The 24,585-nt window shown below is 49.0% G+C and overlaps 3 protein-coding genes across 4 annotated transcripts in view; all 3 read left to right on the forward strand.

The window, feature by feature from the left end:
- The window catches only part of Ubtd1 (ubiquitin domain containing 1), a 55,957-nt gene extending 46,787 nt beyond the window's left edge, over positions 1-9,170 (forward strand). For both annotated transcript variants that reach the window (XM_021151444.2, XM_021151446.2), the window contains 2 exons: positions 6,491-6,718; positions 8,140-9,170. In XM_021151444.2, coding sequence (XP_021007103.1) covers positions 6,491-6,718; positions 8,140-8,525 — 614 coding nt within the window. In that variant the 3' untranslated portion in view covers positions 8,526-9,170. The remainder of the gene's footprint in view (positions 1-6,490; positions 6,719-8,139) is intronic.
- Positions 9,171-10,397: 1,227 nt separating this feature from the next.
- Ankrd2 (ankyrin repeat domain 2) lies at positions 10,398-19,748 on the forward strand. The gene is made up of 9 exons (XM_021152093.2): positions 10,398-10,624; positions 14,372-14,473; positions 14,645-14,803; positions 14,897-15,004; positions 16,603-16,701; positions 17,017-17,115; positions 18,389-18,487; positions 18,680-18,778; positions 19,498-19,748. Exons 1-9 carry the CDS (start codon positions 10,538-10,540, stop codon positions 19,642-19,644), a joined length of 999 nt encoding a protein of 332 aa, XP_021007752.1. The 5' UTR covers positions 10,398-10,537; the 3' UTR covers positions 19,645-19,748.
- Positions 19,749-20,414: 666 nt separating this feature from the next.
- Positions 20,415-24,585, forward strand: part of Hoga1 (4-hydroxy-2-oxoglutarate aldolase 1) — a 27,424-nt gene continuing 23,253 nt past the window's right edge. Inside the window, exon 1 of the mRNA XM_021151378.2 lies at positions 20,415-20,693. Within this exon, the coding sequence (XP_021007037.1) occupies positions 20,501-20,693 (193 nt within the window). The 5' untranslated portion in view covers positions 20,415-20,500. The remainder of the gene's footprint in view (positions 20,694-24,585) is intronic.

Raw genomic sequence — 24,585 nt, forward strand, 5'->3', positions numbered from 1 at the left:
CTGTCCTGGAACTCACTTTGTAGACCAGGCTGGCCTCGAACTCAGAAATCCGCCTGCCTCTGCCTCCCGAGTGCTGGGATTAAAGGCGTACACCACCACCGCCCGGCCATTCTTTTTATAAAATGATTCTTTCATTTATTTCTTCATGTGCTTAATTAGTTAGTTAGTTAGTTAGTTAGTTAGTACAGCATCTTACAATGGAGTCCTAGCCAGCCTTGCATTTGCTGTAGCACAGGCTGGCCTCAAATTCTTGGCAGTTCTTCTGCCTCAGTCTCCTGACCAGTACAACTACAGCCAACTGTCCAATTTGATTTTAACGTGTGTGCATGTGTGTGGTGTGTGTGTGTGTGTGTGTGTGTGTGTGTGTGTGTGCGTGCGAGCGCGCGCGCGCATCTCACTATAGAGACACAGGCATCACAGATAAGCTCTACCTTTCCCAGCTCTTACACAGGGTTGGGGGGATTTGAACTTAACTTTTTTTGTTTGTTTTGATTTTTGTTTCTTTGAGATAGGGTTTCTCTTTGTAGCCCTGGCTGTCCTGGAACTTGCTCTGTAGACAAGGCTGACCTTGAACTCAGAGATCTACCTACCTCTGCCTCCCAAGTGCTGGGATTAAAGACTGTACCTAGGCTGGAGAGATGGCTCAGCAGTTAAGAACACTGACTGCTCTTCCAGAGGTCATGAGTTCAAATCCCAGCAACTACATGGCAGCTCACAACCATCTGTAATGAGATCTGATGTGTCTGAAGACAGCTACAGTGTACTTATATATAATAAGTAAATCTTTTAAAAAAGGCTTGTGCTACCACCTGGCTGAGGTCCTTATTTATTATGTAGCAAGCATCTTACTCTCTAAGTCATTTCCCTCAGCCCCAGTTTGTTTGTTTGTTTGTTTGTTTTGTTCAATTCAGCTACCTACAAAATATCTTGAAAGTAAAATTAAAAAGCCATCATCGATTAACTTTCGTGCTTAGATGAAAAGCTTCCTTTTCTGGTTTGTCTGGATTTTGTCTGATTATACACTCCGGCACATAAGGCTCAGATATCCAGGCATGTGTCCTGTGTGTGCTCATGTTTGTGCCTGGAGAGCTGATATTTTTATGCTGTTTGACCCACTGATGAGGATCCAGGCTGGCCTAGAGATGCTGCCACTGCCCTCTGCCGGCCCACAGGAGAACAACACTGAAAGCTCACTGGCCTGATGGTATCTCCCCTTCTGCTCCTGCCTCACCACCCTCTCATGGCTGAGGGAAGCGTGAAAAGCCTTGTATCCCCGGTCACTGTGGTACAGAGAGGCTCAGGAACAGTGCCAGCTCATGAGTGAGAAGTGTATAAATGACACTTTAGAAAGTTAGCGGCTGTGTGGGTGGAGGAGAGATAGCCCTGGAGGTTGCTTTAAGAGATATATGAGCAAAGCAGTATTCCCAAGGAAGTTGTAAACAAAGACAGCATCCCAGGTATAAGTGTGGGCTTCCAAGGTGATATAGAAGCATCAGATGACAGACACCATACCGCCACGCTGTGTTTACGTGGGTTCTAGAGATTTGAACTCAGGTCCTCACAGTTGCACAACAGAATACCACAGGGTTGTTATTGTGAAGATCAGTCCTTTACACAGAGCCCTTGGGAGAGGCACATATACATAGTTACGGTTCAGATGTCCTTAGGGTCACAACTAAGTTACCTCAGTTGTCAGGCGCAGCTGAGGTAACACTGAAACATCCCCAAGCTTGCCTGTGGCTTCTGTAGGAAGCCCGTGATTAGCAGAGAATGAGGGCACATTCCTGTAACGCTAGCATGGTGAGGTCAGAGGAGGCGGGTTAGGAGTTCAGGGCCATCCTAGACTAGCTGAGACCCCTGTCTTACAGGAAAGCAGTAAGGAAAGGAAGCAGTGCTGACACTCAGGTGTCTCCTTTTGCCCAGCGCTCAGCAGGTTAGTGGTTGCCATGTGTCAGACCCTATCTCTGCCCAAGCTAAGAGCAGCAGACAGCCAGAGAGAAATATATCTAGCAACAAAGGAGACAGGAAAACTACAGAAAGGTTCAAGAAGCCAATGAGCACTGAGCAGGGGCCAGAGGCTCATAATCAGGGTCCCAAGGGCATCCCCACTACTAGCCATGGCTCCTGCTGGATCTCAGCTCCAGCCCAGGAGTAATCACCCTCACAGACCCAAAGAGACAGAGGCAAAGAGTGTAGAAATCAGAAGAAGAGGTGGGTCCTTGCTCAAGGCAAAAACATCTTCAAACCAAAGTCCATCCCAAAAATGTGTTTTCAAAATGTGTTGCTATTTCCCAGTGCCTCTTTACGTTGATCTTGCTTTGCTTTTTGTGGTTTGTAGGAAACGTAGGGGTTATTCTATACGATAAACCTGTAACCCCAACATGATTACCAGATAGCTCACCTTCTACCCCTGTCCCTACCAGCAGTGTTCTTTCTTGCTGGAGGAGAGGTGGTATGTGCACCTGGGCTCATTTCCAGGCTCTCTCTTCTGTTCTTTTGGTCTCTGTCCATTCCTGATGAACATGGTGCAGGGCCTCCATAATGGTGGTGCTGGCTATCCCACTGTATCCCTGGCTCATAGCTCTCCCCCCTCATTCATTCATTCATTCATTCATTTTGTATCCCAATCAGTTTATATTGCAGCCCAGCTCCCTTTTCCAGTCCCTGGCTCATGTTTTAAAGACTCTTATTGCTTAACTTTGCTAATTGATAACCTGTTCTAATTCCAGTCTGAAAGTACTGGTAAGCCTGGTTCTTCTGCTGTTCTCTGGCTCTGACTCACACCACTGTATTTATTGCATCTTATGAACTTCATTGTTGGGTTTTTGTTTCTTTTGGTTTTTGAGACAAGGTTTCTCTGGGTAACCTAGATTGGCATAAAACTTACTGTGTGACCAGGCCATCCTCAAACCTGTGATCCTCCTACCTCCATCTTTTGAGTACTGGAGTTATAGGCAAGACAGAGTCTTATCATAAAGCCCTGGCTGTCCTGGAACTTGCTGTGTAGATCAGACTGGCCTCCTAGCTCACAGAGATCTGCCTGCCTCTTCCTCCCAAGTGCTGGGATTAAAGGTGTGTACCACTACACCGGACCTCTGTTGGGTATTTTCAAGAGCTGGTTTGAAGTTGTTTTCTGTGTTTCCCAGGAACATGTTCCATTTAATGTTGGCCATAGCTTTCCACTCACACAAAAAGAACTGTGTATTTTGGAGTACAAGCCATGGGATTTAGTAAAACCCCTCATTCTGTCTTCAAGGAGGCTATTTAATCTTCCTGCATCTGCCCTGTCTTCTGTGAAATTGCATCCTGGTACCTACTGCCTCAGGCCACAAGGCTGGGATGGGATAGGGCACATAAACGAAAAGACATCAGTGATGGTCAGTGAGTAGTGTGCTCTTGTACTGAGTAGCTTCAGTTCTGGCCCCCAGTAGGGGCCTCAGCCTCGGCTACTAGCATGACCAGTTACAGAGTACAGCCTTGAACTTGCTTTGTAGTCAAGGTGAACTTTAATGCTTCACCTAGCTCCTGTGAGTTCTCACCTCAGCTTTGCGATGGCTGAGCCTGCAGTGCCTGACAGAAGCCTCTGCCCCCGTCTTGACCATAGGCTGGAACTGTCTTGTAGATCATTTGGACCTGGGCACCAAGAAGAAATGACACTTAACAAATCATTTTCTTCAGATGTTGAAGAAATTAGTTGTTTATGACTTTTTAAAGTTATTACATCATGAATACACCTCAGAAATATAATGATTATTTATATATACAGACACTGGAAAAAAAGAAAAAGTTCATTATATCGACATGGTAGAATAATAAGATACTAGTAATTTTATGTGTATGAGTGTTTTGCCTGCATATAAGTCTGTGTACCACATGCATGCCTAGTACCTGTGGAGCCCAAAGTAGGACTTCAGCTTCCCTGGGTCTGGAGTTATGGACAGCTGTGTTCCAGTATGTGGGAGCTGGGAAGCAAACCAGAGCTAGTGAGACAGCCGTGTTTCTTAACTGCAGAGCCAGCTCTCCAGCCTCAAAATGTTTTAGTCACGTGAAAAGTTGACATTAATATAAATATGAACTAAGAGGAAGATTGAAATCGTATATTGGCATGAAAATATCTTAACTCCTTTCTGGGAAAAGGATTGTAAAGAAATGAATTTAATATCATGACCCGAGTGCAGAGTACAAGAGAATATTGCACCTGCCTGCCTGCCTGTCTATCTGTCTTTTTTTTCTTTCTTTCTTTTTTATTTTTTTTTTATGACAGGGTTTCTCTGTGTAGCCCTGGCTGTCCTGGAACTCACTCTGTAGACCTTGCTGACCTTGAACTTAGAGATCTGCTTGTTTCTGCCTCCCGAGTGCTGGAAGTAAAAGTGTGCACCGCCACTGCCCGTTCTGTATTCCTTTTGAATTCTAAGTAATTTTTTCCCAGTGGCAGCATAGAGCAGTGGTCAGAGGCTGGACTTGGAGTCAGAAAGTCATGGGCTTAGCGTCTGTTTGGCTTTTGGCGATAGACAGACTCCTGGTTTTCCCATCTGTTGGGTTGTTCTGAGGTGTAGTCATGTACCAGGGTACATTTCTAGTATGCAGAAAGAAAGCCTTTTTTTTTTTTTTTTCAAGGAAAGAAAGAAGGCAGGCAGGTGAGGTGGGGCATTGAGTCTAAGGACTTTCCTGTGTTCTGGCATACTTGGTTGTAAATGGTTTGCGTTACTAGGTTTCTCCTTGTTTACGGCGTGGCTTTGGCTATTTATACGGTAGGAAGCATATTCATGGGCATATGATGACCCCCTTTTCCTCTCAAAGCATGGGGGCTGGGATCTTCCTAGTAAGGTAATTATTCCCATGATCCTCTTGAAAAGCTTAAAAGATGGACCCTAGCCACGATTCGAACGTTGTGTAATGAAGTGGAGTACTCTGAGGACACAGATGTGTCATTAGTGCACAAGTCTGACTACTGGGAAAGTTCACTGGCACCATAGTTTCTGGCACCGTGGGAGGACCCTAACTGCAGCCTCAAGGATGCTTGTCCACAAAGGGCACCCTGGCCACTGGGCACTGCTGGGCCTTCCTAGTTAACCCAGCTGGTCTTATTCTGTTATTCTTAAGGTATCTGTGCTGTTTCCAGATTTCTTTTATGCTAAACATGTACTTCTTTATAATCCAAGAGCAAGATAAAAATGTCCAATAACAAGCTGGAGGCAATGGTTATATTCTCAAACCTTAGAAAGCTGAGGCAGGAAGATCGTAAATTCTAGGTCAGCCTTGAGATATTCCATAAAATAAAATAATAAACCTTAAACAACAGCAAAGGCTGTGCAAACCATCCCTAACTTTGGATCGTTTCATTGTCTGTCTTTTTTTTTCTTCTTCTTTCTTTCTTTTCCTTTTTTCCTTCTTTTTTTTTTCTTTCATTTAAACATTTTTTTTCCTTAAAAAATTACATTGTCAAGGTTAGAGAGATGACTCAGTGGTTAAGAGTGCTTGCTGTTCTTACAAAGGACCCTGGTTCATTTCCTAGGAATCTTGTATGGCTCACAACTATTTGTAAGTCCAGTCCCAGAGGCTCAAATACCTCCTTCTGACCTCTGAGGGCACGAGGCACACACATGGTGTGCACATGCAGCTAAGACACCCATGCACATCACAGAAAGTTTAGAAACACTCACTCATAGCCACACGGAAGTCAGAGGGCAGCGTGTAGGCCTGGTTCCCTCCTTCCACTATGTGGGGTCCTGGGAACAAGCGTAGATAGTGCCTTACTCACCAAGCTGTCTCATCGGCCCAAGATCTTTGGATTTCAGAAGGCGCAGAAGTGACAGACAATCAGTAGAAACCACACCTCAGCTTTTAGGTTTGATCTTTTCCTCTGCTAGCAACATACAGTGTGACACCCTCCCTGTGCTGGCTAGCAGCTGTCTCGGCCATTCATGGACAGCTGACACTCAGCTTGGGCTGAGTTGCTAAGCTGCAGTGGTCTGTAGATTATAGACACTGAATTTTGTCTCAGAATATTTTCAGTTTATAATGGATTTAGTAGTACATTGTAAGTCGAGGTTCATCTGTACAGAACATACTTGGCTCTGGGGCTGGAGAGAAGATGGTTCGGTGGTTAAGAGCACCTGCTCCTCTTATAGAGGACTCTGGTTTAGTTTCAGCTCCCATGTGGCAGCTCACAGCCATCCATAACTCCACTTCCAAGACGTTTAACACCCTCCTCTACTGGTTTCCTTTGACACCAGCCTTGCACATGGTGCACACATATAAAATAAAAATAAGTAAATACAAGGGACAAGAACATATTTGCCTGAAATTTTTATTTCATATCCCTAATGTGGGTTTCCATACTCTTTCCTGCTATTCAGAAAGTGTCCCAATGCCCTAACTACATAGGGACTGGTACAGTGAAGTCCCTGATAGGCCAGGGCCAGAGAGGGGGTCAGTTACAGCTTAAGTGGCTTTCAAGATGCTGAACCTCTGCACCTGTCTTACCTAGGCCGCAATGAGCCCTTGAAGAAGGAGCGGCTCAAGTGGAAGAGTGACTATCCCATGACTGATGGGCAGCTGCGGAGCAAACGAGATGAGTTCTGGGACACAGCACCTGCCTTTGAGGGCCGCAAGGAGATCTGGGATGCCCTCAAGGCTGCCGCCTATGCTGCTGAAGCTAACGACCATGAGCTGGCTCAGGCCATCCTGGATGGAGCCAGCATCACCCTGCCTCATGGTAAGCAGGCAGGGCCTGGGCTCTGTTCTTACCTGGACTGGGGCTTGAGGTTTCATTAGCACAGAAAGCAAGTCTCATGTGAGAAGTTTCTGTTTTAGCTGGTGGAGATAAAGGAGTATGCCTATATGTGTGACTGTCTTCTTCGTTTAAACGACTCTTTATGGCATGAACAAAGAAACACAAGACACAGAACCAAGCGTAGTGGCACATGCCTGTGATCATGAGAGGTAGACACAGGGGGATCTGAAGTTCAAGTTCAAGACCAGCCTAGATTACATGAGACTGTCAGGAGGAGGAAAGGAAGGAGGGGAGAAGGAGGAAGGGATGGACAGAATCCCCTTTTGCCTAATGAGAAGACAGGAAGACACCAATAAAACCTACAAGCTAAAAAGGCACTTGGGGCCTGAGAGCATTTGAAGCACTGATCTGGAACCTTCTGCTGCATTGCCACATTTCTGTTCCTAGCACCCTCATTAGCTGTGAAGGGAAGGTGACAGTAGACCCTCAGTCACAGACCTGGTTTTTTTTTTTTTTTGGTTTTCTGAGACAGGGTTTCTCTGTGTAGCCCTGGCTGTCCTGGAACTCACTCTGTAGCCCAGGCTGGCCTTGAACTCAGAAATCCGCCTGCCTCTGCCTCCCGAGTGCTGGGATTAAAGGCGTGCGCCACCATGCCCGGCTTCAGACCTGGGTCTTGACTGTGTTCTTTTCTCAGCTTGTGACTTTTCCTAGCCATATGTCCCAGAGCAGGGCAAGTCTCAGGTTAGAGCCTGAGTCTCTTGCAATCAATCACAAAGGATTAATCGTGATGTGCATAATACCACCTAGTCTAGTACCAGCACTTACAAGGATACTGAAGACTAAATAAATGTGTTCCCACCTGCATTATATTATACCAGTAAGGGAACAGGGACCCAGCCCAACACCTGCATGTGCATTCAGCCAGCACAATGTCAAATAAACACGTAAGAGGTAGCATCCTGTGGCTGAGGGAGCCAGAACCTGATGACCAGGAGGTTAGCCCCGGTCTCCTGACTATGGGGAAGGACTAGGGACGGTGAAGTAGCTGTAGTGAGTGAATTAACTTGCTTACACTGGTGTAGCAGAGGACCACAGGCAGGCTCCTCAAACAGTAGAAGTTTGTTGCCCACAGTTTGAGAGACTGGAAAGTCCAAGATCAAAGGCCCAGCTGTTTAGTCCTGGATGCTTCTTGGGTTTCTGCTGTTTTTACATGGTGGGCGTGCAGAAAAGAGGACTGAGTGGGTTCTCTGGGGCTTTTCCCTGAAAGGAAGCTGGTCCTGTCATTTACCCGTGTAATCTTATTCCTTCCAAATATGCCTTAACATGGGAGTTTGGGGGACACAGCATTCAGTGTGTGACATCAGGCCCCCCAGACTACACTGATCACCCTGCCTTTCCCACAGGAACTCTTTGTGAATGCTATGACGAGCTGGGTAACCGCTATCAACTGCCCATCTATTGCCTGTCCCCACCTGTGAACTTGCTGCTGGAGCACACGGAGGAGGAGAGCCTGGAACCTCCCGAGCCCACCCCTAGTGTGCGCCGTGAATTCCCATTGAAAGTGCGCCTCTCCACAGGCAAGGACGTGAGGCTCAATGCCAGCCTGCCTGACACGGTGGGGCAACTCAAGAGGCAGCTGCACAGCCAGGAGGGCATTGAGCCATCCTGGCAGAGATGGTTCTTCTCTGGGAAGCTGCTTACAGACCGCACACGGCTCCAGGAAACAAAGATTCAAAAGGACTTCGTCATCCAGGTCATCATCAACCGGCCCCCACCGCCCCAGGACTGACTGCGCAGACTCCTGGGAAAAGAGGCCATGGAGGGCCCCACACGCTGTGGGGCCCAGTGCTGCTGTCTTCTTCAGGGGCGCCTCCCACCGCCCTGCTGTATGGCTCTTAGTGAGCTGCGAAGGGACTTGCCTTCCGGGGTACTGGATCCACCAGTGCTCAGCACCCAGGGAGCAGTGCTGCCTGCCACACACAGGCCTTGCCAACCTTGGAGAAAAGGCACGTGGCACTCTCCACCGCAGGTTGGAGCCATGGGGGCCGTCCTGGCGACCTGTCATCTGGTGCCACACTGTGCTCACTCCAGTTTTCTGCTCAGGGTTGGAAGCAATTGCTGTCTCCCCTTTATCCCTCACCATGACTCTGCCCTGGCCACAGTGCCAGTCCCCTGGATGGGGAGGGAGCCCGGTGGGCCCCAGGGCTTAAGGAGCTTGAGGTGGGCCTCTCTGCCTCTCCCTGCACCCAGCACAATCTGCAGAGATGAGGCGGGTGGCCGGATAGCCAGGCTTCGTGGCAGGGGTTTGCACAGGGCTGTCCCCAACCTGTAACCCAGGCAGGGTGGGGTCCGAAGCCTGGTCATAGCCCAGCGGGGCCCTGTGTACAGATACATCTGCATTTTATCAATAAAGCCTTTGCTCCTCTCTTGCCTAGCACATGACTTCCTGTTTCACAGCATGCCAGCCAGCCCGAGTCCAGAGCTTCTGCTGGCTTGGCTGCCGATGGGCACAACAGAGCATCCAACCTGATGCTCCTCCTGGGGGCCCTAGTCTCATCCAACCTCGCTGTGTTCTGTGGGTCCTGAAAAAAGCCACTTCACCTCTGAACGCAGTTTGCTTTCCTTTAAAGGAGAGATGGTGCCTCCCGCCCTGCCTCCTGCAGCAGCTGGGACGATTAAGGGGGAGGGGGGTGTCAGAAAGAGTGAAGGAGCACCCACAGAGGGCAGCATAGCCATGTGGCAGCCACCCCACAGGGCCCACATGGGATGGTGGAGATGCGATGCCCATGCTGTGTCAGAGCGTGGGATGACAAGCTTCCAGAAATGTGCGAGCCAGAGACAGACAGGGCTGATTCCTCCTGTTTCTTCTGCAGAACTGTGTACATCACCAGAGGGGAATCTCGGGTGCCACTTGTAGTTGTAGAAGTATGGAACATTTGTAGTCCACTGGCAGATTAAACCTAGGTCATAATGACCTCGGGCTCCAGGCTGGGAGTCCCAGGCGAGGAGCTCAAAGTACAGGTCTGCCTTTCCTCTGTGTATTCTCTGTTCTCAGGGAGTGTGGCCAGCTCCGCCCACAGCAGTCTGGCATTGCCTAGTACTCGTGAGATGGCCTTAGCTCTGAACTCTTGACTTCCTGAGCTCTTAAAACAACACTGGGTTCTGCTGAGGACTCCAGGAAGATGAAACAAACAGATGGACAGGGTCTGTTCATGGCTAATGGACATGCCATGCAGCATAGCCGTGTTTCCCCAGGGCGTGCTATGGGACCCATAGCAGCCACCAGAGGGCAGCAGCCATTCCAGCTCTTGCTTGGAGAAGGTCTCCGATGCCCACAGATCTGCTGGGGCTCATATTTGGTTTTTCAGGCTCCCCTGCCTGGCACAAGCTAGACAGCATTTCTGGGCATCCAGCAGGTGGCACTCCAGCCAGACCAATGGCAGCATGTAGGTCCTTTGCAGCCCATTCACCCTGGCTAAGACTTAGCCAGTTCCCAGCACTGAGGACACACTGGACAGGCCTCTTTCCCACAGCTGTCCTTTGGGGCGGTGTGCCTTCTGGCTCTGGTAGGCCAGAGGTTAGGGGAGGGGCAAGTTCCCTGGCCTGGACAGTGGCTTCCCATGCTCCCTGGGGCTGTCCGAGGTGAAGGTGACAGGTGGGGGAGGCAGGTGGAGAGTTGAGATAGTAAGCTCATGACAGATGGAGAAACAAGCCTGTGAGCTAATGACAAAGGCGCCCAGTGGGCGGGGTGGGTGCTCGGGCCTATAAAGACCCCATGCCCTGTGGCTTGCAGAAACAGTCATGGAGGGTACCATGGAGGGGCCCGAGGCGGTGCAGAGAGCCACAGAGCTCATCGAGCAGCGGCTTGCCCAGGAGGAAGAGACTGAGGTGGGAGCTGAGGTGAAGGGTGTCAGGGAGGGAGGGAGGCCTCAGGGTTAACGGTTGGTCCATCTGTGCTGTCCTGGGAAGGGAAAGTCCGGCTGCTACCTGGGTCCAGACAACATGCTATTTCCCAGGGCCCAAGCAGGCCCATTTCCACAGGAGGATGTTCCTAACATGGTTGTGGGTGGTGGGAGATGGGGCTTCAGCCCCTCAAACAGGCACTTGGAGGGGGCAGGCCTTCCAGAGACCCTGCCCACTCACCTGGGCTTCAAGAGATAGACTGGACTGGACAGGGAAGACAGATGAGTATTCTCTGGGAAAACCAGAAAGGTAAGGTACACACACACACACACACACTCACACACACACACACACACACACACAGAATGTCCCCCTGGATGCCAGGGCTGGTTGCTGTGGGAGAGCAAACTGACAGGAGTCAGGAAGGGGAGATGGGGAAGGGCAGCTGGGACTTAGCCAGGACTGTGGGCAGAGGCCTAATGCACACGCAGGTTCGTTTTCTCTTGGCTAAGTTAAGTGGGGCTGGACTACTGACTGGTCCTGCTCTACATCTTATTCAAAAACAGTTGAGCCTGGTGTGGTGGTACATACATATAATCTCAGAGGTGGAGCCAGCCTGGGCTACATGGTGAGATTACCCTGCCCCCTGGGGTGGGGGTGGAGGACCAGGAGCCTAGAGTCCAGTGCGTAGGACGAAGGTGGGCACTAATTGCAACCTTTCATTTGTATCATCAACTAAGAAGCAGGCAGAGGGCAGAAATGGGCAATGGAGAGTAGTGGTGAATGGGTGGGTGAGCCCTTCCGGCCCTCTGGGACTACTCTGGTCAGGATGGAGTGTGAGCTGGGCCTTTGGGATTAAGAAGTGTAGTCGGGATATGGGGAGAGGACTTGAGGCTAAACAGCAGATAGATAAAAGTGGTCATGAAAATGTGTGACAGACACCAACATCTGGGGCTAGAAAGAGGGCCAAGGACAAACCAAAGAAGACCAGGTGAGAGATGCAAGCTCCGTGAGCAGTGAGGACCACTGACTGTTAGAGTGCTGTGCCACCGTCTGACCCGTTATAGAGCCGGTTCTGATGTTGCTGAAAGGAACTTATTAGAAGGGAAAGGGGGAGCCTATCGGAACTCAGAGGCCCCCATCATTTAAGAGAAGCGATGAGCTCAGATTTATCAAGGGGAGTGTGGACAGCAGCTGAGCATCCCTGGATCTCCAGGAATCTCGCTCCTCCCTCCCCGGAGAGCGTGTGCCCATGGCTGCTGCTGCTGGACAGGAACGTCATCTGCCTGTCATCTCTGGAGTGTGGCCACAAGACACTGGAAGCTTCTGCGAGGGGACACGATCCTCCCCCATCCATTCATCTAACAAATATAGCCACAGGGCTGCAGGGCCACAGGCACCCACAGTGCCAGCCTTCTCACCCAGCTCCTCTCCCTGCCAGCGTCTTTACAAGCATCCTCTCTAAGCTGAAGTGTGTTCTGTGGAGTCGGGTGGGAGTTTCCTTCTTACTCCGGACCTGCATTCGATTTCATAAACATTCAATGAATGCAAACTCTGCCAGCCCACCAACAAATCTGAGAGGAGTCAGAGTAAGAAAAGGGCGGCACTAGAGTGTAAATTCCTCCTGTATTGGAAGGAATAGAAGGCACCGAGGCCACTTCGGGATTTGCTGCTCACTGGGTAAAGTCTCCATTAACTAAGAACTACCAAGATGGCAGAGATGCTGCGTCTGTGTGGCCATTACTCATTCACTTGTTCACCGTCTGTTTGATTAACAAGTGTTAGGTGAGCAACTACTCCATGCCAGGCCCTGTCACAATAAATGCTGGAAACAGCAGGTGATTAAGCCCCATCCCCCCGCCCCCATGCTCCCTCATAATCCAGCCAGACTCCCACAAGCTAGTTGTAGCCCAAGGTCATCTCTTTTTTCCTAAAGGAAGATGCCTGAGAACAGCCCGGGAGACTCCAAATCATACAGTCCTACAAACCTGCCAGGTTGTGTAGTCAGAAGCCTGGCAAGAAAGGCAGTCAAGGGACCATCAAAATAAACACTGGGAGAGAGGGGAGTCACTCAGTTGATAGAGTGTTAGACTGTCCTGTGAAGCCCTGAGTTCTAGCTCAGCGCTACGAAAAATCAAAGTAAACGGGAAACATCGGAAATAAAACCTATAACTTTCCCTGGGAGAGGTTAGAACCAGGGCTCTGTGGGAATGGGCAAGGTGCCTGGGCCACATGGGAGGCAAGGTCTCTCCAGCTGCCCTCCTGCCTGGTTATCCTCAACCTGGGCACATATGTCTACCCACGCTGCTTAGGAGACGCTGGGGAAGAAGTGCCAGGACATCACTAAGACTGAAGCAGTCTGGGAAACCAGAGCTTCAGATGCAGAGAGGAGGCTCGTCATACCAGGACCATGTGACCGTGAAAGCCAGAAGCTGCTGTTCTACCCAAGCTCTGGATATTCAGAGCCGAACGTTTCTGAGAAAAATGCAGTATCTAGCATAGAACTACCAAGCTTTTATATCGCCGAAAGGGCTGTTAGGGGGAGAAAGACGATGGGGCTGGGGACTGTAGCTCAGTGGTAGAGCCCTTGCAAGGCCTAAGTTCAATACCTGGGGCTTGGGGGACACCAAGACCAAAATTGCCATCTCTGGTCACAATTATCTCATCAAAACGATTTTTTTCCCCATTTAGACCCCTGTATCCTTAGGTTCTACCTCTATGGACTCAACCAACCACAGATGGGAACTTTCTTACATTTTGGCTTTATGTTAATTTTATGTGTGTGAATATTTTTGCCTGCATGTATGTCTTGCATTACATGCATTTCTGGTACCTACAGAGGCCAAAAGAAAGGGTTGTATCCCCTGGAACGGGAATTACAGATAGTTGTTAGCTGTCATGTGGGTGTTAGGAATCAAACCTTGTTCCTCTGGGCGAGTAGTCAGTGCTTTTAATTACTGAGCCACCTAACCCTATGGAAATATTTAAATGTTTTATTTGTAATGAACATGAACAGGATTTTCCCGTCTTTATCCCTTAAACAATAAAAACACTCACATTGTTTTAGTCGCTATATATAATATTGAGGTTAAAAATATACGGGATTGTGTATGGGTGTCTTAGGGTTTTACTGCTGTGAACAGATACCGTGACCAAGGCAACTCTTATAAGGGCAACATTGAATTGAGGCTGGCTTACAGGTTCAGAGGTTCAGTCCAGTATCATCAAGGTGGGAACATGGCAGCATCCAGGCAGGCATGGTGCAGGAGGAACTGAGAGTTCTACATCTTCATCTGAAGGCTGCTAGCAGAATACTGGCTTCCAGGTAGCTGGAACTAGGATCTTAAAGCCCACGCCCACAGTGACACAACTACTCCAACAAGGCCATACCTCCTAATAGTGCCACTCCCTGGGCCAAGCATATACAAACCATCACAGTAGGTATATATAAAGAAGTATGATATTTTATAAAAGGGCTTAGATATGCTAGAATTTGTTGTGGTGGGGTTTGTTTTGGATTTTAAAACAGGGTCTTACTGTGTAACTCCAGCTGGCTCAGAACTCACTATGTGGACCAGACTGGCCCTCCAGAACAGTAATCCTCATTTTTAGTCTCAAGTGCTCAGATGGTAGGTGTGTACTACTACACCTGGACAAAAAAAGAAAAAAGAAAAAAAGAAAAAAGAAAAAAATCATATCCTTAGTCTTAAGTAGGTTTCGATGGCTTTCTAGAAACTTCGAAGATCCGCTCCTGGGAAGCTGTCGATGGACATGCTAGTGCTAGAGGAAGAGAAGCGCCTCGGGGTTCAGAGTCCTGCTTTACAAAAGGTTAAGGTAAGTGTGGAGGAACTAAGAGTGTGCGCTCAGGTGACAGGCCAGCTAGACCCTCTGCCTGCTGTCATCCTGCTGCCAGCTTGGCTCTTGTGGCTCTTGTATCACTCCGTATCATCCTGTATCAGCCCACACTCTGCCCCAGGGTGGAGGTGATGGGCCATCTCCACACAGGGCCAAGAGCGCGTGCGCAAGACATCCCTGGACCTGCGACGTGAGATCATTGACGTGGGTGGGATCCAGAACCTCATAGAACTGAGGAAAAAACGCAAGCAGAAAAAGCGAGATGCCCTGGCTGCAGCCCAGGAGCCGCCTCCAGAGCCGGAGGAGATCGTAAGGCTTCTGGTTTGGACAGATGTGGGCAAGGGGAGCCTGGGAGGCCCGGAAGCACCCTTTATTCTTTATTGGCGTATGTTCTACCTGCAGACCGGCCCTGTGAATGAGGAGACATTCCTGAAAGCTGCAGTGGAGGGGAAAATGAAAGTCATTGACAAGTACCTGGCGGACGGAGGTTCAGCGGACACCTGTGATGAGGTGATCCCCCCCCCCCCGCGCCCCCTGCCGTTGCACCCAATGCTCTTTCAGGACCAACACCATAACCGAGTTGGATCCTGTATTAGCTCCACTTGTGGGCTTGTTTGAGAACTCTCACAGATATTCTTAGGGTGGCTTAGGTAACCCCATAGTGGGCTTTCTTCCTCACTCCATAATTTCCCCAAATCCGTTTCAGACCTTTCTCCAGCCCAGGTCACCTCCAAAACAAATGTTACATGTTTCTGCATGGGAGATGAAGGAAAAGAATTCAATTAAGACAGCTCAGGAGATTTGGGCCAAAAATCCTCTATCTCCCTAGAATCCCTAGCTGTGGGACCTGGACCTGTGGCTACGCTGTTGCCTCCCCATGACCCAGATCCTACTAGTGTGGACCATGAGTGCCCCAGTACATGTTGAATGGATGGAGGGACTATAAAGTGTGTGCGGAGATAGGACACTTTCTCTTCCTTGTGATATACACTCATGCTTCTTTGTACAATTATCTTTATTTATTTTAAGACTGGGTCTCACTATGTAGCCCTGGCTGTCCTGGAACTCACAGAGATCCACCTGCCTGTGCCTCTGTGTTCTGGGATTAAAGCTGCATACCACCACGCCTGGCTTACAATTATTTATTAATATTGTTAGTATCATTTGCAGCTCCAGGGCACTGTGTGTACTAGGCAAGTGTTCTACCACTGACTCACACCCCAGTCCCTATTTTTATTATTCTACTGTGGAAATATATAACATGAAATACATCATTTTAACCATGTTGATTTAGAGTGACACTGATTATAGTGTTGTACGACTATGGCCACCATCTGGTTTTTGGGGGGTTTTTTGTTTGTTTGTTTGTTTATTTGTTTTTATTTTTCTGTTGCCTGGTGCACTTTTTTTTTCCTTTCTCTCGTCCCTGTCATGAGTCCAAGCCTGACAGTGGCCACCTACCCTTGGGCCTGCTCTGTACTATAATAGACATCAACTATGTCTTTTTTGTTCTTTTGCTTCCAGGCTCTTAATGTTTTTTGTCCCCTCCCATTTGCTGCATATCAAGACAAAAATATAAGATAAAACAAGAGGATGGTCATGGAAGACTGCCCATAACCAGAGGATAGAAAGACTTTCATTGTGGTACAAGGGTTCCCTGAATCCCAAGCAGAAAGTGGCCTTCAGAGAGGGAAGTCTGTTCCTTCCTTGAATCCGTAGTCAGGTGTGGCCTGGGCATCCAAGTCCTGCCTAGCACTTCATGTTCTAGGGATGCAGACTCCAGCCTGTCAGTGTTTCCCTTAGACTCAGGAAACAGCCGGAGGCAGCTTGGAAAGAGGTCTCAGTAAAACCATGGCACACACCTGTGAACCATCACCAAGCATCGTAGCATGTGAGGTAGAATAGCCATGACCAGCAGGGGTGCCAGCCACAGGCGTCAGCTATCCAAAGCCATGGCTGGCTGCACAGGAGCGGTGAAGAAGCTGGAGTCCCAGAGCAAGACTCCAAGGCCAGTCTGGATACAAGCGGGCTAAGCACAGCACACATAGGCACCAAGTTTTAGGCCTCGGTTTCATGGGACTCAGGGCTGACAGTCTCTTTGGGGACAGTTCCGTCGGACAGCACTGCATCGGGCCTCCCTGGAGGGACACATGGAGATACTGGAGAAACTTCTGGAGAACGGGGCCACCGTGGACTTCCAGGATCGGGTGAGAGAGCAGGTATTGGGTGGGAGGTAAGAATTAGATCTAGTCTGTAGAATTCTACTTCCTGTCAAATCTGTTTTAGTGGGCTGCCAGTGGGCTACCAGGGGGGGCAGGCCCTACCTCTGTGTGTTCTGTGACATCTGGTGAGCCCCATCACCCCCTAAGTTGTCTCTGGGACTCTCACATGAACTAGTTGGGCCCTGGGCTGTCTGTCCTACTTCCGTACCTTTTGTCCTTCCACTTTCTTGGCTTCAATCCTTTCCCCAGAGAGCTTCTTTCCCTTCAGCTCTCCCGTTAAATCCCATCTACCCCTTCCAGCTGGACTGCACAGCCATGCACTGGGCCTGCCGTGGGGGCCACCTGGAGGTGGTGAGACTCCTGCAAAGCCGGGGGGCCGACACCAACGTGAGAGACAAGGTGAAGCAGTGCTTCAGTACACATTGGGGTGCATGGGAGGATGGGGACAGCCAATGGCAAACAAGCTCAAGTGGTGGGCGGTGGGCAGGTAAAGGACCAGCCTGGTTTCTAGTCAGCAGAGGCTTCCGGCCCTCCAGGGAGCTTGGCAGGAGCAAGTGCTGAGAGGAGACAAAGACAATACTTTCTTGGCGCTGTGGTCCACTGAGAAGATGCAGGGCTTGTACATCCTTGGCATCCGCCATCCTTCATCATCCACCCGCCTGTCCATCCGTTTATTCATTTACTCATTAATCTATCATCTTTCTGTCCATCCATCTCTTTACATGGAAGCTTGAACACGTCCCTTGGCTTCCAAGGCACCGTTTGTCAGCCGCAAAACTTGTGGAGTTCTTACGTAGATCAGGAGGAAAATGTTTGTAAATGAATACTTTTTTAACATAAGAAGCTTTTGCCACATCTATCACAGTCATTTCTCAGTTAATGGCATCTAATATAATTATTCAAAAACGCCGGAGCTGGGTGGTGGTTTCACATCTTTAATCCTAGTACTCGGGAGGCAGAGGCAGGAGGATCACTAAGATCAAGGTCAGCCTGGTCTACACTGTGAGACTATGTCTCATTAAAAAAAAAAAAAATTACTAAAAGGAAGTGCGCCAGGTGTGGTGTGTGACTCCATGGTAGCATACTTGTTTAGTATGTGCAAGATCATGGGCTCAGTCCCACTGTTCCCATGAATAAGCATGTTAATTGATTGAAGGAGAACCTAGATACCTGGGAGGCAGAGATAAGAGAATTGAGAGTTTGCAGCTGCCTGGGCTAGGTAGTAAGACCCTGACTTTTTTTTAATATTTTATTTATTTATTTTATGTATATGAGTACATTGTAGCTATCTTCAGATATACAAGATGAGGGCATTGGATCCCATTACGGATGGTTGTGAGTCACCACGTGGTTGCTGGGAATTGAACTCAGGACCTCTGGAAGAAGTCAGTGCTCTTAACCGCTGAGCCCAGAGTCCCTGACTTTTTACAAAGGTAGAGGAGTGGGCAATAGCTCACTGCCAGGCAAGAAGGGAACTGCAGTAGGCTCACCAGAGAAGGTGGCACTTAGAGCTGTACAACCAGGCAACTGGGAGGGATAGTGGTATGTTGTACCATTCTCTCCTGTCCAAGGCTCAGGCTTTGGCACTCAGACTTTGGTGGAGATAGCTCTTCCACCCCAGGATACCATAGCCCAGGCCCATGTGCCAACAGTCCTGTTTCCTCCCGCACAGCTACTGAGCACCCCCCTGCATGTGGCCGTCCGTACTGGACACGTGGAGATTGTGGGACACTTCCTCTCCCTGGGCTTGGATATCAATGCCAAAGACAGAGTGAGTCCTTGCTTGCTCCCCTGCTCAGCCAGTATGGGTGTAACAGCAGCCTACCAGGCTGCCAAGGGCGAGTAGTCCTTCCTTACAGGACCCTAGGGTGTCCGCTTCTGAGCAAGGCCTCTAGCCCCATCTCCTATCACCCTACCCACCCACTGACCTCAAGGGTTACCTGTGTGCTAACACTGATTCTAGGAAGGGGACAGTGCCCTACATGATGCTGTGAGACTCAACCGCTACAAAATCATCAAACTGCTGCTCTTGCATGGGGCAGACATGATGGCTAAGAACCTGGTGAGTCTGTTTCTCTGGCTTGGTGGTTTGGGGTGCCCTTGCATGGTGGATGTTCTGCAGAGGCCATGGGGCAGCCACAGCCTAGGTACTCATGTCATTGGCGCTTGGCCACACCACCCTAATTCCAGGTCTCCCTCCATGTGTCAAGGTCCAAAGCGTAAATTTAGAGAAACAATAAGAGAGGTAGTGGGAGGACTTCCCCAAGATTCCCAGATAGGTGAAGGGGATCCCAGCGCTCAGGCCCAATCCATGGAGGGCCAGTGGAAAGGGAATCAAATTACTTGGTTGGTGTGGCCATTGTAGCACCTCATGTTGGTTCGTGGTAGGTCTCAGACTTTCTATGAATAGTTGTCCTCTGGCCCAAGCCTATCTATTGGTTCACAGAACCATCACAGGAGAGGGGCATGGAAAAGTTCTTCTGGCACAGGAACGCATAGGGACATTGAGGGAAGCAAGAGCACATGGAGAGGGTGTGGATGGTCTTAGCTTTGCAGACACTGGGGCTGGACGATTCATAATGAAGGGACTTTCCTGTGCACTGTCCCAGCATCTCAGGCCTCTGCCCACTAGAAAGCAGAAGCAACCATAACCTCTAGTTGTGAAATGCAAGATGGCTTTACCCCTGGGGATTTGCCTCTAGCTGAGAACCACTGGTATAGCTGAAGACAAGTTCGGGTGGGCTGCTCAAATCTGAGTATGTCTGCTTCTATTTTCTCCAGGCGGGAAAGACCCCCACGGATCTGGTCCAGCTCTGGCAAGCAGACACCCGGCATGCCCTGGAGCATCCCGAGCCAGAATCAGAGCAGAACGGACTGGAGAGGCCTGGGAGTGGCCGTGAGACACCTCAGCCTATACCAGCCCAGTAAATACCTACCCGGATCTGGGCACCCGACCCCCTACTATGAGCTGCCTGCAGCCAGTCTAGCAGGAACACCCCTAGATTCAACACAATAAAGTGCTGGCTTTGCTATTTGTGGTGTTTGTCTCTGTTCGTGCTCCAAACACGTAAGAGCAAAGACTGGATGCTAGAGTGAACTTGGGAACGCAGGAAATGTGGAGTCCCTTGGGTCCTGAGTTAGTAGGTCTCCCAACGCTGGCCTGGCCTTGCTTTGTCCCTCCCATCCTGCTTTTCTCTCCTAATCCCTGGGGCCGCGATTGTGCTATGTTTCACTCTGTGGCCTATTCATCTTCTGCTCCTATCTTCAAGACTGTTCCATGGAGCTGTGTGTCCCTGTGTGGCCAGCAGAGGGCTGACACGTGACGGCCCTTGGCAGCAGCTTAGTAGACAGGAGGAGTGATTTTTCACAACTGCTTCTGGAAGAGCGAGTAGTTGGCTACAGTAGGGTTCAGCCAGCCTAGAAACAGAGGGTGTGCGTATTGGGGTCAGGGGGTAAGGGTGGGGTGGGTGGCTCCAGGTCCCTGTCAGAGACTGTTTTTAGTGTTGAAACTCCAAGGGCCAGCTCTCTTTTGGGCCGTAATTGTGGCGTTTCTCCAGCGGCTTTCCAGCAGGGAAGAAAGCCGGCCTGGAGACTCTCTAGACCCGCCCCCGACCTGGGACACCCAGTGCAAAGCTGCACGCTCCCAAGCCATGCCCACAGGTTGTGGTGGGAACACAAAATTTTAACTGCGTATGTAGATCATTAACAGTGGGGTTGGGAGAAGAAGTCCAAACTCAGTTCCCCTGTGGTCACAGGCAGCTGAGGCTCCAGACCTCCTGCAGAAATGCTGGGCCCTCAAATCTGGGCCTCCATGAGGCAGGGTCTGAGCAGGGGCTTGTCTAGGAATGTGAAGGGCAAGAAGGTAGACATTGCCGGCATCTACCCACCCGTGACCACCCCATTCACCGCCACCGCAGAGGTAGACTATGGAAAACTGGAAGAGAACCTGAACAGACTGGCCACCTTCCCCTTTCGAGGTAAGAGGGCAGTTGGGGAGCCAGATCCAGGAGGGTGGGGAGCTGTGGGGAAGCTCTGACACTTTGGACAGAGCCTCACCTGCCTTTGTTTCCCCAGCTGGGAAGGGCTAAGGCACCTTCTTTGCTCCCAGGGTTATTGTAGTGAAAACATGGGGCAGTGAATGAGGGCATCCTTGTCTCTCAGGCCCGCTTGCTGATGGGAAGGCGCTAGCCAGGTCACACAGGAGGGCAGCCTGTTTTCAGCCTCCTTCCCCCTGGAGCCTGCCTGGGGGCTCAATGTGCTGGATCCTCTGATCCACCTCTTGCTTTAACCTGGGTCCTCTCCTAGAGGCCACAGACCACATCCTATGTGAGATTCATCTGCCTCACAGACATAGGTCCAGTAAGAGAAGGTAGAAAAGGGCAGTCCCCTGCCCCGCTCCATCCCATTCCACCCACCCAGGGCAATTCCTGGTCAGTGCTGTCAATGACACCATCTCGTAGGTGGGAACGTGGGCTCCCAGAGATGTGGTCACCGTCTAAAGCCATTCAGCTAACACATAGCTGAGCTGAGACTGGAACTGCTGACTAGAAGCTCTGTTCTGCCCACTGATTCTAACACCTCCTTCGAAGTTGTGGGATCTATCTAAGACTATCCCTACAAATGTCGTTTGCTGGGCACCAGCTTGGAGAATGGCCTCTTGCTGACCGAGAAGAAGATACAAGCTAGCAGCTAGGATAGTGGACTCTAGTTTCCAGTTGCTGCTTTGCCAGTGGTCTTACTCCGTGGGATACTCTAGCCCTGTTTCCCCATAAGACACACAGGAGTGATAATGCTCTTACCGTGGGGCAGCCAGAAGAAGAATCTGGAAGAAGGTGAAGAAAAAGCATGGTATAAATTCTATAGTGCTATATATTGGAAGGGATAGACTCTTGGGAAGTCTCAAACCCTGGGAGAACTATCTGAAGGATCTATTTAACATATCAAAGCAGACCTGGCTGCCAGGTTTTCCTAGCCTCGTTCAGTCCCTACCTGTTACAGGTATGGCTGGCATACCCCACCCTCTAGTGCCCTCCCTCCCCAACTCTCCAGCCCCGGGGGCTGGGCTGCCCTATCCCAGAGGCTCTTCTCTGTGGAGTGCAGCCATTTTGGTTATCCACCCTTTCTTTTACATCTTGGCCCCTGCACCTGATTCCTCCCATCCCCCTTCCCCTCCCTCCTCTCCTCAGTGGCTCAGGGTCCTGGTCACTCTGGACTCTCCCAGATGTTTCTATCTCTGGCTATGCTCTCCCTTTGACCTACAATGAACTTTTCCCTCCACCACACCTAGGAGTAGTCATGTCCTTTTTCAGTTTTTATTTTTTTTATTTTTTCATTCAACACTGTAGCAAAACTGCTTGGTGCTTGGTGACAGTGACCACTGGCCCAGGTGAGCCCACTTTATAGCTCAGGACCCAGATGATGTTTGTGAGGGGACAGTGGCCTTTGGGTGCATGTTCTGAGTGAGTAGGGGATAGCATGGCTACTAGAACTTGCTTATGCTGGCCTGGAGGGATAACCCTTAGCTTCAAATAGAACACTGTGCTTCAGCTTAAAGATCAAGGACACTTTAGTGTAGGGGCCAGAAGACTGGCTTCTGTATCCATTTTGTTTCTGAAATCCTGTATCTAGGATTTCACAGAGATCTCCACAATTGTCTTTGAATTCCCCCTTTGTCTCTCTAACTCATGCAACCAGCATCGGGTGCCCTGGGCAGGTTTGTTGTTTGGTTGGTTGGTAGAGGGAAGGATTTGGCTTCTGGGTTCCTGATGTTGTCTGATTCCTCCATTCACCACATAGCAGGAGATTGGGGCTTTGGGAGGAAGCGACCAATCTCTGAAGTTGGAAGACTCCTCTGGCTATTATAGCAACTGAGAAATCACACTCGGGCTGGAGAGATGGCTCAGCCGTTAAAGGCTAGGCTCACAACCAAAAATATAAGAAAAATCACACTCCCTCTGTAGTCCAGTTTCCTTACTTGAGAACAGGAGCTAAGCCCTCAGGAGCTTAGCCATGTGGCTCAATATAATTCCCCCAAGATGGGCAGCCATGGTGCTGTCACAGAGGACGAAGGGTCAGGGGTGTCTTTTCACAGTTCTAGCACGGAGCCAAACATTGATGTTTCTCTTTCTGGAATAGACCTTGCAATCTTAACACTCAGGAGAAGATAGAGACAGCTGCCAAATGCTATTACTACTTTGTATCAGTGTGGGTAACAAGCCCTCCAAAGAGGTGGGAACCTGCCCTTGGTGCTTCAGTGAACACAGAGAATATTCTTGAAGGCTTAGTCTGAGGCTGTGAAGTTATTTGTTTTGATTTGTTTTTTTGAGACAGGGTTTTTTTCTGTGTAGTCCTGGTTGTCCTGGAATTCCCTCTGTAGACCAGGCTGGCCTCGAACTCAGAGATCCCTGCCTCTGCCTCTCAAATGCTGGTAAAGTATTGCTAATTTGTGATTATTTAAATGAAGGGTATTCCTTTAAAATAAAAGTTAAGGACGAGATGGCACACTGGGTAACGGCTCTTGCTGTCAAGCGATTTGTTAAGTCCAATCTCCAGAATCTATGTAAGGTGGAAGGGGAGAACTAGCTTCTACAAGCTATCCTTTGCCCTCCACATGCATGCCATGATACACATGTCTCTCCCCTCCCACAAATAAATAAGTGTAAAAGGCTTTTTGGGGGGACAGATTAACTAATACTTTATCAAATGTGTTTTAAAACCCCACAATTATTAATAAAAGGACCATGCAAAACCTTTAGCCTCTGTTTATAGAAAATACATGTCAGTTTTGGGTCACAATAGTTCCGTTGAACTACCAAAAAAAAAAAAAAAGAATCATAAGAAAGAATTTAAAAGCTATGCAATGGCTGCTTTTAGTGTCAGCTACAACAAACCAACCCCCATTAGCTGTTTTGGAAAGTGAAAGTGGGCCTTAATTTGTAGATAAGGGATGTCTCCAGTAGTTTAGAAAATTATAGGGGGGCTGGAGAGATGGCTCAGGGGTTAAGAGCACTGATTGCTCTTCTAGAGGCCCTGAGTTCAATTCCCAGCAACCACATGGTGGCTCATAGCCATCTGTAATGGGATCTGATATCTTCTTCTGGTGTGTCTGAAGACAGCTACAGTGTACTCACATACATAAAATAAACAAATAAATCTTTAAAAAAAGAAAAGAAAAAGAAAACTATAAACTCTGCAAAAGTTTGTCAGTCTTATACAGAAGCAGGAAATGGTGTCAGCACCACAGTAGGCATGGGTCTGCTCTTACGTTTTCCTATCTTGTGCAGCATGCAGACTTGATGTTGTGCTCAGCTATAAAATGAACCTTGAATAAAGGTTTCTATAATCATAAGTTTAAAAAAAATTTTAAGTAAGGGACTGGAGAGATGGTTCAGCAATTAAGAGCACTGACTACCCTTCCAGAGGTTCTGAGTTCAATTCCCAGCAACCACATGGTGGCATCTCACAACCCTCTGTAATGGGATCTGATGCCCTCTTCTGGTGTGTCTGAAGACAGAGACAATGTACTCACATACATAATAAATACATGAATAAGTAAATAAATCCTTTAAAAAATTAAGTAAAATAAAAGTTATAACCAAATATGGTGTGCCTAAACTGAACTCGAGCAATGACAGTATTAATAAACTAGGAAGGGGGAAATCTCATGGGTTCTATCCTCAAGACAGAGACAGTTAACTACTGACTGCCAAGAGAGGGAGAATTAGCCTCTCCCAGGATGAACCCTAATTAGTTTTCCAGTGCCGAGTGGTCAGCCTTGAAGTCATGGACATATGGACTCTGCAGGTTGTATCTCTGATATGCAATGGTTATATGTATATCTGTGTGTAGGTGTGTGTGTGTGTATATATA

Source organism: Mus caroli, chromosome 19, assembly GCF_900094665.2.
Source record: "Mus caroli chromosome 19, CAROLI_EIJ_v1.1, whole genome shotgun sequence".
Classification (NCBI taxonomy): domain Eukaryota; kingdom Metazoa; phylum Chordata; class Mammalia; order Rodentia; family Muridae; genus Mus; species Mus caroli.